This window comes from Gorilla gorilla, chromosome 2 (genome assembly GCF_029281585.2).
Source record: "Gorilla gorilla gorilla isolate KB3781 chromosome 2, NHGRI_mGorGor1-v2.1_pri, whole genome shotgun sequence".
In the NCBI taxonomy this organism is placed as follows: Eukaryota; Metazoa; Chordata; class Mammalia; order Primates; family Hominidae; genus Gorilla; species Gorilla gorilla.
In genome coordinates, this window is record NC_086017.1 from 154,734,949 (window position 1) to 154,750,319 (window position 15,371).

Here is a 15,371-nt window from a genome sequence, read left to right on the forward strand (position 1 = left end):
GTGGCAAGTTGTTTGCTACACATCTGTGTCCTCAGAAACAGTCTTGATAATGAACCTCTTAAAGGCAGGGCCATAAACTATATGTTCTTGTATTCCTAGTAGCTAGCATGGTGCTTGGCGCAGAGTGGCTGTGCAGCAAATGTCTGTGGAAAGAATCTGTGTGTTTATGTGGAAATATCCAAACAGATGTGTTCTTGGCATAAGGGAGATATATTCTGCTTGTGTGACAACTGGCAGTTGAGTTTGCTTGGCATCAAAAGCACCCAATTAAAGACCAAACCTCACTTCCTTCTTTTTCTTCATTTCCTTCTTTCTCTATAACTACACAATCTCACATGCCTTATAATGCTTTTAGATGTAAGTGACTGTGAATTATTACCAACTGTATGCCTTTCATCTTTAAGACTGACAGTCTAAGTTCAACATCTCTCAGGAGGGAGAGACTATTATAACTATATTTTTGCTTACCAAGAGAATTGTTAATGGTTATCCTGGAGGGAAAAAAATCTATAAATATCCAACTCGTAATGAAGCCTTAAGCTTACATTCTTCCTTTACTAATGAAACTCTTTCTGACTATACTGCCAGAATTGCTACATAACCATTTCACTGAGAAAAGAGACCAAGTCTGTAGTAATTTTTTTCTTTTACCTGTTTAGTTCTTATTTTGGAATCCGAAGACAGATTGTTGTAGGTATAATGTGCTTGTGTGACTCCACAGAAGAGAACAGCAACTATCCCTGAAATTAAAAAAACAGATCAGTCAAAACCAATTTTCTTTTCCATCCAAGTCAAAGGTTAGAGCTATTCCAGTTGGAAAATAGACTTGGTGTCAGTAGAGTTAAAACTGCTAGTAGTTACCATGATAATGAAACCTAGGTAAATCTTGCACTTGCTTTAAACAGGGTTTAAACAGGGCCCTGAAGGATTAAACCTAAAGAAAAACATTAAGAAGTAGATTCTAAATAAACATGAGAAGTAGATTCTTCCTGGAGATAAACGGGTCCCTGTTCATGAGCTAGAAAAGTTATATTTGAAAACATGAACAAAAGACTCCATAGTCAACCCTGGGTTTTTCATAGCCAGTGCCAACTACTTTGCTGGATTTTATACTAAATACTGGCATATTTTCTGAAAGATATTTGCTTTCCGCTGTATACTTTGGGTAGCCTGAAGAAGTTCCTGTCATACCATAATTTAGTATTAAAAGTCATGAGTGACAAACCTAAGACATCCACAAGGGTTTTGCTGCCCCTGCCAACGCTCCTACTTGCCAAGCAAGAGAGAGGAGACCTTGTTTGCTCCTGTGCCTCTTTGGAAAGGCTGGGTGCTCTGTCCTGCTGCCGAACACACCCAAGGCATTCACTCCTTGAAAGTAAACTGGTCTGTTCTTGTGTGATTCCTACCAACAGTGGACCTTCAGTTGCTTCTTGACATCTGCAGGGTTTAGTTTTTAAACCACATATCAGCTTTAAATGTGACATGAAGTCACACATACACTAGATGCTTTCTGGAGACAGAGGAATAGCGACCATGAGACCGACATGCTATCTGTCCCTGGGCTCTGTTATTCTCTGTGTTATTGTCCCTGGGCTGGAGTGGGGAAGCAGTGGGAGCTTGCACTGTACTTTGGATTAAAGATTAGCTCAATTGTGGGAAATTGGGCATAGAGGAGGGCTTTGGGAAAAATGCAAGATATAAGTATTCCTCGACTCAGACCAAGGGGATTGAATTGAATTTTAAGCAGCAAAATCTTTCCAACTAAAAACACTCATAAATTAAATGCTGATGATTCTTAAGAGTATAGAGATATGTGAACTGAATACTGACATTTCAAATGAATCTGCAACAAAGAATTTTAAAGAACTGAGCTTTAAAAAAATACGTAGACTATATGCTTCTATTTACATGTTGGTTATTTTTCAGGTCAGCATTGGATAAAACATTGCTAACACATATTTGCATAAATGTGTAAAATCTACATGACTTATTGCCTTTTAACATTATGCTTCAAAATTTTAGACAAAAGAATAAAACAAGTAGGAAATTTTACCATGAAATATCTATTCAGTAGGCAATTCAACAGATTTTTGGTAACTTCTCAGTTTCTTAGCATCTCTTCAGAAATTCTAAGGCAAAAATGCTTATAAACTATTTTACTCTTCACAGAATTTCTATGTTAAAAAGCAACAAATACCAGGGAAACTTTTAGTGTGCTGAAGCACTAAGTACTTCAAAGCACAAGGAGGATTACCCTGTATACTGTTTTGGCATAAATCATTTCTCTTTATTTATTTAAAAATGTGACCTATGTCTGTCTAGTGTGTAGTCTATTGCGGGTTTTCTGGGTGAGGTTTTGCTGACCTGTTCACTGTTTTGACTAGATATTGATCTGTAGAGAAGTAGTGAATAAAAGGGCAGGTGTGTCTGTGTATGGATAGCAAATAAATTCATTGTAAGAACAAGAATAGGTAACAAAGAAGTGTTACAAAGGATAAGGAAGGGACTAAGATTGTCTGAATACCTACTGTGGGCCAAGAACAGTGCTTGTTTAATTTACATCTTCTTATTTACTGCAGTGAGTTACTATCGCACAACAGGCTCACAATGATTAAGCAGCCTCTCCCACTGCCTTCTCCTTTTTAGTAATAGCATCCATTCTTTCTGCTGCCCAGGGGGAAACTTTGGGACCACCCTAAGTGCACCTCTCACTGCAAATCAGCAATTTTGTTTACTTGTCCTTCAAAATGCACCTTGAACCCAAACACTTCTCAACATCTCCATCCCTAGCATCCCTTTCCAAGCCCCTATAACCTTTGGCCTGTATTACGATAGCTTCCTAACTGGCCTCCCTGCCTCCCATGGTAGCCCCTAGCAATAACGCTTCTTTAAAAACTAGTCAGACCATGTCTGGCCTTTGCTCAAAACTTTGTAATGGATTCCTGTGGCTTAAAAGGTCCTGCAAGATCTCTTCCTGCCCCTTCCCCACTCCCCACAACTTGCTGACCTCTTCTCTGACCACTCCCCACTGCCTTACCTTTCAATATCCTCTCCAAGTATGTTCTGCCAGGGGCCCTTGCACTTCCTTCCAGGTCCCACTGTTTGGAATGCTCTGCAGATATCCACATGGCTCCTTCCCTCCTTCAGATATCTGTTTAGATGTTACATGAGCAGACAGGTCTTCTCCATCCACTCTGTACAAATTGTTCAGTCTCATCATTCTCTACTTGCTTTATTTTTTTCCTGTACTATATATTGCTACTTGATATTTTATATATTTATGTGTTTATTTTCTGCCTTCCTGCATGATATGGTTTGGCTGTGTCCCCACCCAAATCTCATCTTGTTGTAGTTCTCATAATTCCCACATGTTGTGGGAGGGACCTGGTAGGAGATAATTGAATCATGGGGGCAGCTTCCCTCATATTGTTCTCTTGGTAGTGAATAAGTCTCATGAGATCTGATGATTTTATAAGGGGTTTCCCCTTTCACTTGGCTGTCGTATCTCTCTTGTCTGCTGCCATGTAAGATGTGCCTTTCACCTTCCACCATGATTATGAGGCCTCCCCAGCTACGTGGAACTTTGAGTCCATTAAACCTCTTTTTCTTTATAAATTATCCAGTCTTGAACATATCTTTATCAGCAGCATGAAAATAGACGAATACACTGTAACACAAGGCAAAGCTCATTGAAGACAGAGGGATTCCTTGATTCCTAATGATTAGAGCAGTACCAGGCACATGGTAGGCACTCCGTATTTGTTGCATAAATAAGTGAACATTCCCACTTCTATTGAACAAGTAAGACACTAAAGTAATTTACTCAAGGTCACCTCTAAAGTGACAGAGCTGAGATCAAATAGTCCATAGCCTCCCTGTGCTTTTCTGCCTATATCAGACCATCTGTGAATGTTTTAAGGTGATCTTAAGCCATCTAAAAAATATTTTCTGATATCCCAGGAACTAGCCAGAGATTTTATGAAAAAGATTACATATCTCTCTGAACTAGCTGGGCTTATCATTGGAGAATATTTTCCCCAGTGGCTGCATTGGTTATCATTTCCTTGCCTCCAGTAGAAAACTAACAGGCTATGTTGTTGCTAAATATCTTTTGAGTCTTGTGTGGATGGATATGTCATATAAACAACAAACAGTGGAGAATGAGCCCACATGACCAGAGGCTTGGTGTTGTAATTAAAATAAAACAACAAAATTGATCTGACCCTTAGTATTAGCATACACAATCATAATTCTATAGCTTAGTAATAAATTAAATCACACAAATTACTGTAATTAGTATGACTTTTACAAGCCAAACACATTTTGAAAATGTCTCATCTAAATACATCTATTATCTATAAAATTCTCCAACACAGAAACAAATTCAAAGTTGACTGTTTTCTACCTTATGAAAGAACATTTTAATTATCACTATGTTTTTACATACCCATGCCTGAGTCCTAATTGTGAAGCTGTTATGTGAGGTCCTAGATAGTTCTCTTAAATTCTATGAACCTCAGATTCTTGTGTGTAAGAAAGAGGGTGAGGGGGACCCTCAAGGGGCCTAGAAGTGCTTTTTGTGCCAGTCATCAAACCAGTGTCTCAGCTCCAAACCAATGCATCTTTACTGGCTCTGTGATCCTGGCACTGGGGCCCTACAAACCATGCTTTCCTTTGCCAGTGCTGTTGGATCCTGCCAGTATGAAGTGCCAGAAGGTGACTAGAACCCAGTGGAGGAGAGAAGGACTTGCTTCTTCCTATTTGCCTGCTCTACCTGCTAGCTTCATCTCAGCAATGATACACCTCAGAAAGGGCAGCCAGGCAGTGTCCTTAGAATTCTGGATCCTAGCCCAGCGGTTCCCTCTTAGGAGCTTCTAGATTCATTTCCCTTTACTCTTCCTACTCCGAGGGTTCACACTTGCTTCCTGTAAGTATTACCTCTCTGTTACCTTTATGCACACTTTGTACCTTTTGAGATCTCCACCAACTCTCTACCCAATTTCCTGAATTAAACTCTGTCAATAGCCAGATCGTTTTCTTTTTCTCTGAGTCAATCCTCGTTGATATTCTCTTGTGGGTATCTTCTCTTTCTAAACTTTGATAGTTCTTGGAAACCACAGTTTTCCATTTGAAAATAAAATCCAACTTGTATCTTTGCTGTCATAACTGAGACAATGAGGAACACTAGGGGCAGGCAAGACCATGTGCCAAGTCCAAGAGAACTGGAACTCATCCTCTTTTCAGTTGTACCTATGGTTGGAACTGGTATTTTTAAAAAGTGATGTGGTTATATGGTTTGGCTGTGTCCCCAGTCACATCTCATCTTGAATTGTGGTTCTCATAATCCCCATGTGTCAGGGGAGGAACCCAGTGGGAAGTGATTGGAGCACGGGGGTAGTTTCCCCCATGCTGTTCTCATGATAGTGAGTGAGTTCTCACTAGATCGGATGGTTTTACATGTGTCTGGCATTTCCCCTGCTTGCACTCATTCTCTCTCTTGCCACCCTGTGAAGATGTGCCTTCTGCCAGAATTGTAAGTTTCCTGAAGCCTCCTCAGCCTTGCAGAACTGTGAGTCAATTAAACCTCTTCTTTATAAATTACCCAGTCTCAGGTATTTCTTCATAGCAATGTGAGAATGGACTAATACAGTAAATTGGCACCGAGTGGGGTGGGGTGTTTTTATAAGGATATCCAGAAATGTCGATGCAACTTTGGAACTGGATAACAGGCAGAGGTTGGAACAGTCTGGAGGGCTCAGAAGAAGACAGGAAAATGTGGGAAAGTTCAGAACTTCCTAGAGACTTCAGGGACTCAGAAGACAGGAAGATATGGGAAAGTTTGGAACTTCCTAGAGACTTGTTGAATGACTTTGGCTAAAATGCTGATAGTGATATGGACAATGAAGTCCAGGCTGAGTGGTCTCAGATGAGGAACTTGTTGGGAACTGGAGCAAAGGTGACTCTTGCTATGCTTTAGCAAAGAGACTGGTGGCATTTTTGCCCCTGCCCTAGAGATCTGTGGAAATTTGAACTTGAGAGAGATAATTTAGGGTATCTGGTGGAAGAAATTTCTAAGCAGCAAAGCATTCAAGAAAACTCAAAACAGAAAACATTGGAAAATTTGCAGCCTGACAATGCAATAGAAAAAAATAAAACCATTTTCTGGAGAGAAATTCAAGACCATTGCAAAAATTTACGTAAGTAATGAGAAGCCAAATGTTAATCACCAAAACAATGGGGAAAATGTCTCCAGGGCATGTCAGAGACCTTCACAGCAGCCCCTCCCATCACAGGCCTGGAGGCCTAGGAGAAAAAAATGGTTTAATGGGCCTGGCCCAGGGCCCCCCTGCTCTGTGCAGCCTCAGGACATGGTGTCCTGTGTCCCAACTGCTTTAGCTCCAGCTTTTACATGGTGTGGAGCCTGTGGATACATAGAAGTTAATAATTGAGATTTGGGAACCTCCACCTAGATTTCAGAGGATGTATGGAAATGCCTGGATGTACAGGCAGAAGTTTGCTACAGCAGTGGAGCCCTCATGGAGAACCTCTGCTAGGGTAGTATGGAAGGAAAATGTTGAATTGGAACCCACACAGTCTCCACTAGGGCACTGCCTAGTGGAGCTGTAGGAAGAGGACCACTGTCCTCTAGACCCCAGAATGGTAGATCCACTGACAGCTTGCACCGTGCACCTGGAAAAGCAACAGACACCCAATACCAGCCCATGAAAGCAGCTGAGACAGGGTTGTACCCTACAAAGCCACAGGGTCAGAGCTGTCCAAGGCTGTGGGAGCCCAAGTCTTACATCAGCATGACATGGATGTGAAATGTGGAGTCAAAGGAGATCATTTTGGAACTTTAAGGTTTAATGACTGACATAATGGATTTTGGAGTTGCATGGGGCCTGTACCTCCTTTGTTTTGGCCAATTTCTCCTATTTGGAATGCAATGCCTGTACCCTCATTGTATCTAGGAAGTAACTAACTTGCTTTTGATTTTACAGGCTCATAGGCAGAAGGGACTTGCCTCGTCTCAGATGAAAATTTGGACTTGGACTTTTGGGTTAATACTGGAATAGGTTAAGACTTTGGGGGACTGTTGGAAGGGCATGATTGTGTTTTGAAATGTGAGAACATGAGATCTGGGAGGGGGCAGGGGCAGAATGTTATAGTTTGGCTGTGTCCCCACCCAAATCTAATCTTGACTTATAGTTCCCATAATCCCCATGTGTCATGGGAGGGTCCTGGTGGGAAGTAATTGGATCATAGGGACAGTTTCCCCCATGCTGTTCTCATGATAGTGAGTTCTCACTAGATCTGATGATTTTATAAGATTCAGGTATTTCCCCTTCTTGCACTCTTTCTCTCTCCTGCCGCCCTGAGAAGAGGTGCCTTCCGCTATGATTGTAAGTTTCCTGAGGCCTCCCCAGCCATGTGGAACTGTGAGTCAATTAAATCTCTTCTCTTTATAAATTACCCAGTCTTGGGTATTTGTTCATAGCAGTGTGAGAATGGATAATACACAGCCTTTATATTAGAACAAGTGGTTTGGAGAGAGAAATATGTTAGACCTAGAACTATTAATGAGGCATAGCCCAGACTTGGATTTATGTCTTCCAATTCCCAATCCCATAATCCTTCCAAAACACAAGCACTATCCTATGGTAGAGTAGCTACTGCGACGTGTAAGACGTTCCCATCATACGTTTAAGCTGAAAGATTATCTGCCAGCATTGTTGTAGAAAGGATTCTTTTCTTAAAGTCTGGATTTCCTCCAATTCTGAAGGCCTGTCATTTTCCTATGTATTACTTCATTAATCCACTAGGATGAACCCTTCAATTCAGTCTTTGTTTTTTTATTTAAGGTCAAAGAAATAACACTGGTTCTAAATGAAACCTTTAAGCATTTTGAATAGAGGCCAATTTTCTCAATAAGTGAAGACAAGATAAGCTTATAGGCTTTCAAAATTGTTTCAATTTCAAACAAGTCTTCTAAAGTAAAATTTAAAAATATATTGTTACCATATCTTCTACTCATAAGAATTTAGTTTTTTCAAATAAGCTACAAGGTTTAAAGAGAAACTCCAAAAGTCTTCTCCATGTAGAAAAGGATATTTTTAAATCTCTAGAACACAAACCTTCAGATCAAAGGGCATTGAAAATAGTGAGTTTGGATGACTCTGCCCAAGCGACAGAGCAGTTCACCCCACAAAGGAACCCACTCCCTCTCTCCTTCTTTCTTACTGCTGTTCCTAACCACTTTGCCTTGCCTGTTCTTGTCACTCCCAGGCTTTGCTTAATTTACAGCTTATGTCACTGTCTTCTCCATATATCAGAAGCCACTTGACCACATCTGGAAGTGCAACTGTGGCCCAAGAATCCACAAGGCAATGATTTCAGGACTCTGGGTATTAATGTACATCTGAGCACCAAATCACCTGGGGATTTAAATGCAGATTCTCCTTCAGTAGGTTTGGGGTAGAGCCCCCAATTCTGCATTTTTATACTATTAGGGGATGTCCATGACGCCGGCCCTTGGACCACACTTTGAGGAGCAAGTCTCTCCCTAATGGTCTGGGTCTAGGTATCAACTCACCCTTGCTAAGAGTTGGCTCTGACCTTGTATGTCCCCAAAAGATATTTTTCCCTTATTCTTGACCTCTTAGCATTTTGGAACAATTATAAGACATCTTCAAAGGAGTAGCACAATTTTTGTTACCCTTTTTTTTGGCTTATAAATATCTTTTGCTAATTTCAAAAAATGTTTTAAAATTATATTTTTGTGTTTTATTCTTTGGTTTTCTTTTCCTAGCTTTCCAGAATTGACATGGTTCTGTGAAGTCATTTTAGTTTCAGAGAGTAATTATTATCAAGAAAATCTGAGAGGTTTTAAATTTTTTTTACTTTACTTTAAAATTATTTCCTTTTCATCCCAACAATATTGGAATGTGAAAAAATTACATAAAATAAAATTGATGATATACTTTACCACCAAAAAGTTGAATAAAACTTTTTCCTTCAAAAAAAAAAAAGGAAACAAATAAATCACATCTTTTGATCACAATGTTATAAGGCTGTCATATTTTTTACCACAATGTTATAAGACTGAAAATTAACAAAAAAGCATAGGCTAAATAAATGTATCCACTGGAGACTTTCAAATGCATTTTTCTAATTAAAATTTGAGTTGAGGCCAAACGCGGTGGCTCACGCCTGTAATCCCAGCACTTTGGGAGGCTGAGGCAGGCTGATCATCTGAGGTCAGGAGTTCGAGACCAGCCTGGTCAAAATGGCAAAACCCCATCTCTACTAAAAATACAAAAATTAGCCGGGCGTGGTGGTGTGCGCCTGTAATCCCAGCTACTTGGGAGGTTGAGGCAGGAGAATTGTTTGAACCCGGGAGGTGCAAGTTGCAGTGAGCTGAGGTTGTGCCATTGTACTCCAGCCTGGGCAATAAGAGTGAAACTCCATCTCAAAATAAATAAGTAAATAAATTGAGTTGAAGGTGAAATCAAATGTGAAATTTTAGATTATTTAGAAATAGGATAACAATAAGTTTATACCACATACCCTATCAAAACCAATGGGATAAAAACCAAATAATTATTTAGTGGAAAATTGATAGTCTTCTGTGCATTTTATCAGGACAAAAAGATTGAAAATAAGTAGATTATTTACCTCAAGAAACTGGACAAGGGGCATAAAAATAGACCCAATGTAAGCAGAAAAAACTTAACAAAGAAAAATGAAAAAGTAGCCAAAAAGAATATATAAAAAAGAGGACTTGGCCACTAAAATAAAGAGCTGCACGATAAGAGTAGGGTCCACGTCTCTCAGCCCCTGTGGTATCTTGGGCCACGATGCTTCACAGGCTGCCATTCTCTTCCCATGGCTACAGGCATAACACGGGTGATGCTGGCCAATAGCTTCACCCTACTGAGGCTTAATTTTCTCATCTGGCTAGTGGCTACCTGTCTCACGGTCTGTTTTTAATATAATGCAATATGATGGATATTAAAATGCTTTACAAACTCAATACTCTTAAGTAAACATAAGGTTTTGCCATAAATATTAGGAGATGAAAGGAAGAAGACAAGAAGGAATAACTTGGAGAAACTCATTTCAGGGATAAATATAGCAACATTTCCTATTTAACAAGTGACTGGGAGATAGTACAAGCTTTGCACATTCTATGCCCTTTTTCACCTTTGTTGTCTTCTCTTCACCTTTAACTCCTGCATCAAGGAAAGCAGGTAGATATGTGCTTGCTATTCCTAGTAATCTAAACTTAGACAATTCTCAGTAATGTCACAATTAAGCTACCAGACTTACATGAGTGAGTTTGGTATCTGGTATTTATTCACTCAATTGCTAGTTATCTATTGAGATCCTATACTGAGCAAAGCACTGACCATGGGTATGAGGAACACAAGACTGAATAAAGCAGGCCTAGGCCTCAAGCAGCTTTATGTCTCCTAACAGAGATAAGATATATACAAAGACATCTAAAACTGGTAGAATAGTGGGTGATAACAAAGGAATTCTCAAAGGGAGTAATTTCTTTAAGGCTAGAAAAGCTGGGACAGGGATGAGGAATGTTTTCCTGAAAGCAGCAGAGGCATTTGGGTCTTGAGAGATGAGAAAAATTTGGGAGTGAAGGTTCATGGGTAGGGACTTCAGTAAGAGCAAAGGGAGAGAGGCAGGTGATTGCGGGGCATATCTGAGAAACATGCACTTTACCAGCACACTTGGACTTTAATCCATTATAGATAGTGAATAAATACACATGAATTAATTTAAAAATTTTCTGAATACAAAACTTAATAGGAGAAACAACTAATAAACTCTATGCTTAATTGTCAAACTATTATAAGCACTAAGGTATTTATCTTGCATGTTTTGTTAGGCCTAGTATACATAAAATTAGAAATATAAAATATCTAGTATGTCTACCCTCTGCTGGCAAAGTATTTCTTCATTTTCTTTCCCAATAAAAATAAAATCTGATCATTCTGTTTCCATCTCTGCTGGAAAAACAAGCAATCCTTAAATGCAACTCTTACTTTACATGTCCAAGATCTTAGATTTAAATTGGACATATGAGGCCCTGCAGCAATGATGAATGGACTCAACTACATACATCTGGGTCCATGTGGAGTGGGTCATGCTCAAAAATATCTGGGACCTAAAATAAATAAGGGACTCTGAAAGAAATCAGGAGGTGGCCTACAAAAAATAATGATAAGAGCATCTGACTCATGTTTGTGCACAACACTGCCTTTCAGTGTTCGTACAGTGAGATTTCAGGGGTGGGCAAGAGCCCAAAGGATTGACTGCAGGGACTCATTTACACAATTTTGGATAAGAACTAGAACCAACACTTTTTGATAGTATCTAAAAGAACTGTTTTGAAAAACCACAAATAGGCACACGGTTAAATTCAAGTTAATTGGCAAGCAAAGAAATTTAGGAAACAGCATGAGGAGATCTATGCTTCTTGGGGAAAAATAAAGATTCTGCTGGCAAGTAAATTATTTCCAGAGAGATCAATTTTCAGAGAACAATTAAGTCCTTTTGTTTAACACAGTACCATTTATACTGTTCTCCATGACTTCCACTTCTGGACCCTCTCAGAAAGCATTAGTGCTACTAAATATACTATGTCTATTTACTTGTTGATATGATCAAACTTCAATGTGTGGTTGTAAATTATGTAAGAAAAAATGTGCAATACTGGGAGTCAGAAGACATAGGATCTATCTGGTCATAGTTCAGACACTTTGCTAGTTTGATGACTGATGCAATTTAAATGCATTGCCTCGTCCATTGCTTTCTCCTCACTAAATTGAGGAAGGTAGTCTGTTTAGCGGTTTTCAAATAGGGGTATATAAGACAATCCAAGGAAGGGGGAAGAAAACGTAAGATCATCATAATTTTAATTAGCACTTTTGTATATTCTAACATAATATAATTACCCTTGTGGGCAAAAAAATGAAAATTAATATATAAGCATATGTTACATAATCTATTTGTTGCCAATAAGGGTCAAGAAACTCTGGCAAGCATTGCTCTAGATGACCTCTCAGCACCTTCCAATTATAAATGTCTGTAATATAAATGGTTCAGTTTTTACTTTGCTTCAAGGTCTGCATACTTGGGATTGAAGAATTGCATGGGGTTTAACAGCTTCACTTGACTTCCTGTCAACTAGATTGCCCAGTGTCTCCCTCTTGACCTCTATCTCCTCAAGAGCTAGGTTCCTGACCTGCTGTCTTATCGCTGACCCATAGCAGTGTCCAGCACACGTCAGGTACTCAAATACACATCTGTCAAAGGAATGAACTTCTACTTCAAGAAACGTTTATGTGCTTTGAAAAGAGAACACAAGGAGATTAATCCTGATTCTCGCTTACGAATAAATGTTTATATGAATTTATTCCTGGCAGGGTCCGTTGTCTTCTAATATTTAAATTTTCGTATTCAAGAGTATGTCACCTACAGCCTCTGCTTCTGATAACATTACTCCAGAATTCTTTTCTCATTAAAAGTTGATGAAGCCGTCAGATACAGAAGTAGAAAATAAGTGTCCGTCACATGAAGCATGCTCTACCTTGACATTAAATGCAGACTTGAAGAGTTTCTAAGACTACAGAATACTGCATTTTTGGACAGGAATATTGATTATATCACCAGAACACAGAAAGAGAATGAATAAGAAAGAAAAAGAAATGTGTCTTGCACTCAGATGGTCCTCTGAGGGGTTTAAGAGGTTGATGGGTTATTTTTCCATGCCACACTTTTATTTATTTTTGATCTAGTAAAAAGAGACATTTCTGACAGGTTTCCTACAACCACTGAAAGTGAACCTGGAACTGAGAAGTCAAAGATTTAACAAAATGGAAAACTCCTTCAGGCAATATGAAAGTATCCAGCTTTCCAAAGAGTACAATTACCATCTAGTTCACCATATTTGGCAACTCCATAGTTGGCAGATTAATAATGCATCTGTGGAATATAAGAACATCAATATAGAAAACAGCATGAATCTATGTTCTTATTTCTGATTCCTCCAATGCTGAGTATATAGATACGCACTTAAGTGTTACTTCAAATCTATGTTGCCAGGTTTAGAAATTTTTGTTTAAAAATATTCTGTATGTAAATTCTTCATAACATAGTAATGAGTACTTATGCAAATTATCTTGAGGTCTGGAGAAGAAGGAAAGACCTATTTTGCTTAGATCCCTGGCATGGCACCTCAAGTTTTGGTGTTCATTAGGCTTACCCTCCTTACCCTGGTTTCTTTCTAGTTCCCATTTCCTTGGAGTCAGCTAACACATTTACATCAATGTTGCCTAAATCTGTGATCAGCAATCTCACCCCAGAAGTCCAGGCCAGTTGCCCACTGTACTTTTCCATGTGAATATTCTACCCTTGTGTGGAATTCTGAAGGTCCCGGAATGAACTGATTATTGTGTCTCCTTTTGGCTGCATGTATTCACTCACTTGTATTCTCCATTCTGGTGAAATCAACCACTGACCCAACAGACATAAAAAACCCAGGAATTATCTTTGACTCCTTTTTCTTCTGCATCCACATGTTATTTGTGCCGTCTTCTGACAATTTTCTACATGCCTATGCAGAATATGGGTTCTTGGGAAATAATTTTACCTTTTTCTCTATGACTCCTGGCACCATGAAGAGTTGTTAAATAATGACTGAAAACATTTACAATGAAGAAAGGAGGGGTAAATTTGTCCACTGCTTTAGCTATATGTGCAGGTTGTTTGAATATTGAAATGAAGAGCTATTTGGTTCAAGGAAGTGCAGGTGTGAGTTAATGAGTTATTATGCGAGAAGACATACTGTACACCTGTGTTTATTGAGATGGCATCATTGCATGTTTGCCTTTGGTTCAGTGTGCTGGTTAACTAATCCCCTTGAGAATTGTAGGCACTATTTCTGCAGCTTGAACGCCTAATATTTTGAGCCTCAGGGTTTTTTTTTTTTTTCCAGCTTGGAAAACACTCACTTCACCTCATTTGTTGGTGAATTGTTGGTTAAGTTGGATTCACCTGGTTCTGTCAATATGAAAGCAAACCAGTTTTAAGGTAAGAGATGTTGGCTAATTACATGTATTTGGAAGCTAAAACTGGCCAGATTTGTTTTGAGAAACAATTCAAACTAAGTCCCCTCCTGGAGATTTGTTTTATTTACTGAGCTCCAGAAATACATTTCCCATCCAGTCATGCAGTGCATCAGTGGCAAGCCAAATGGAACACATTCACCTCTGAGCTAAAAGCCTTCTTAAGAGTTTGAAAACAATTTTTGCCCAAGTGAGAAATGATGAGATGAGAAGTAATAAGCCAACTTACTTACTTAGACAAGTGAAATCTCAACATGTCCAGTAATAGTCATTTCATTTGGAAATCTCTCCTCCTTATCTATTGCAAAATAGACTTTCTCAAATTCCGCTTTTTCCTCACTGCTTACTCTACAAAAGCCTTTCAAGAACTGACTTGACAAATACACAGCACCTGAGTTCCAAGTGCAGCTTTTCCTATCATGGCAATGTAATTAGGCCCTTGTGATTTGAGGCCAATAGGAGAACAGGCTTAGGGGAAGGGATTGAGATGATTTAACTGTTTGTGTTGTAAACACAACTTGCATGTGCTGAGCACTTCTTTCTTTCAGACATCTTGGTCAATTCCTTAATGAATAGGCCAGAGTGTTACTTGTTTTTAACTTTCCACACTTTCATTTTTTTTTTAAGAGTTATTTACTCTCTAGAATCAGATTAGAAAGCCCAGCCCCATTACTTAATAATCAGGACTTCTTTTTCTTCATATTTCTGGATGCCTGTTTTCTTAAATGGAAGTCATTCTAAGCTGAGTAAATAGTGTTCTATACTGTTTAACCTTTTGTATGAGAAAATGAGATATGCCAGTGGCCCTCTTCCCCCTCCTCTGCCTCCAATGAACATAAAATTGCCCTAGGAATCTAAAAATGGAAGCTGTCTTTATTAGAGCAATGCCTGGAAGCAGGGAAACCATTAGACATGGTGTTAATGTTGCCATTAGAAATCTTACTCTTTGGGTGTTTAATGACAGTCCCTGAAAGTTTGCTTCTGGAGAAAACCTGACCCCCAAAGTCTCAGCTGGGAAACAGATTATAAAAATGAATTTTCAAAAAACCTGTCCAGCTGTGCTTTTCGGTTATCTTTATAAACTAGAAAGCAGCTTCTATGACAGGATTCAATTCCGTTAGAGATTATGCTATAAATAATACTGCTGAAGTATTTTCAATATTCATTTAAAAATAATGGCTCAGTAACCTAATGACTTTTAGAAAACAGGCCTCTGCACAAGTAAAA

At 39.0% G+C, this 15,371-nt stretch overlaps 1 protein-coding gene across 2 annotated transcripts in view; it reads right to left on the reverse strand.

Moving 5' to 3' along the window:
• SLC9A9 (solute carrier family 9 member A9) overlaps window positions 1-15,371 on the reverse strand; it is a 581,917-nt gene that overhangs the window by 285,427 nt on the left and 281,119 nt on the right. For both annotated transcript variants that reach the window (XM_019024708.4, XM_055383461.2), the window contains exon 9: window positions 652-740. In XM_019024708.4, coding sequence (XP_018880253.1) covers window positions 652-740 — 89 coding nt within the window. The remainder of the gene's footprint in view (window positions 1-651; window positions 741-15,371) is intronic.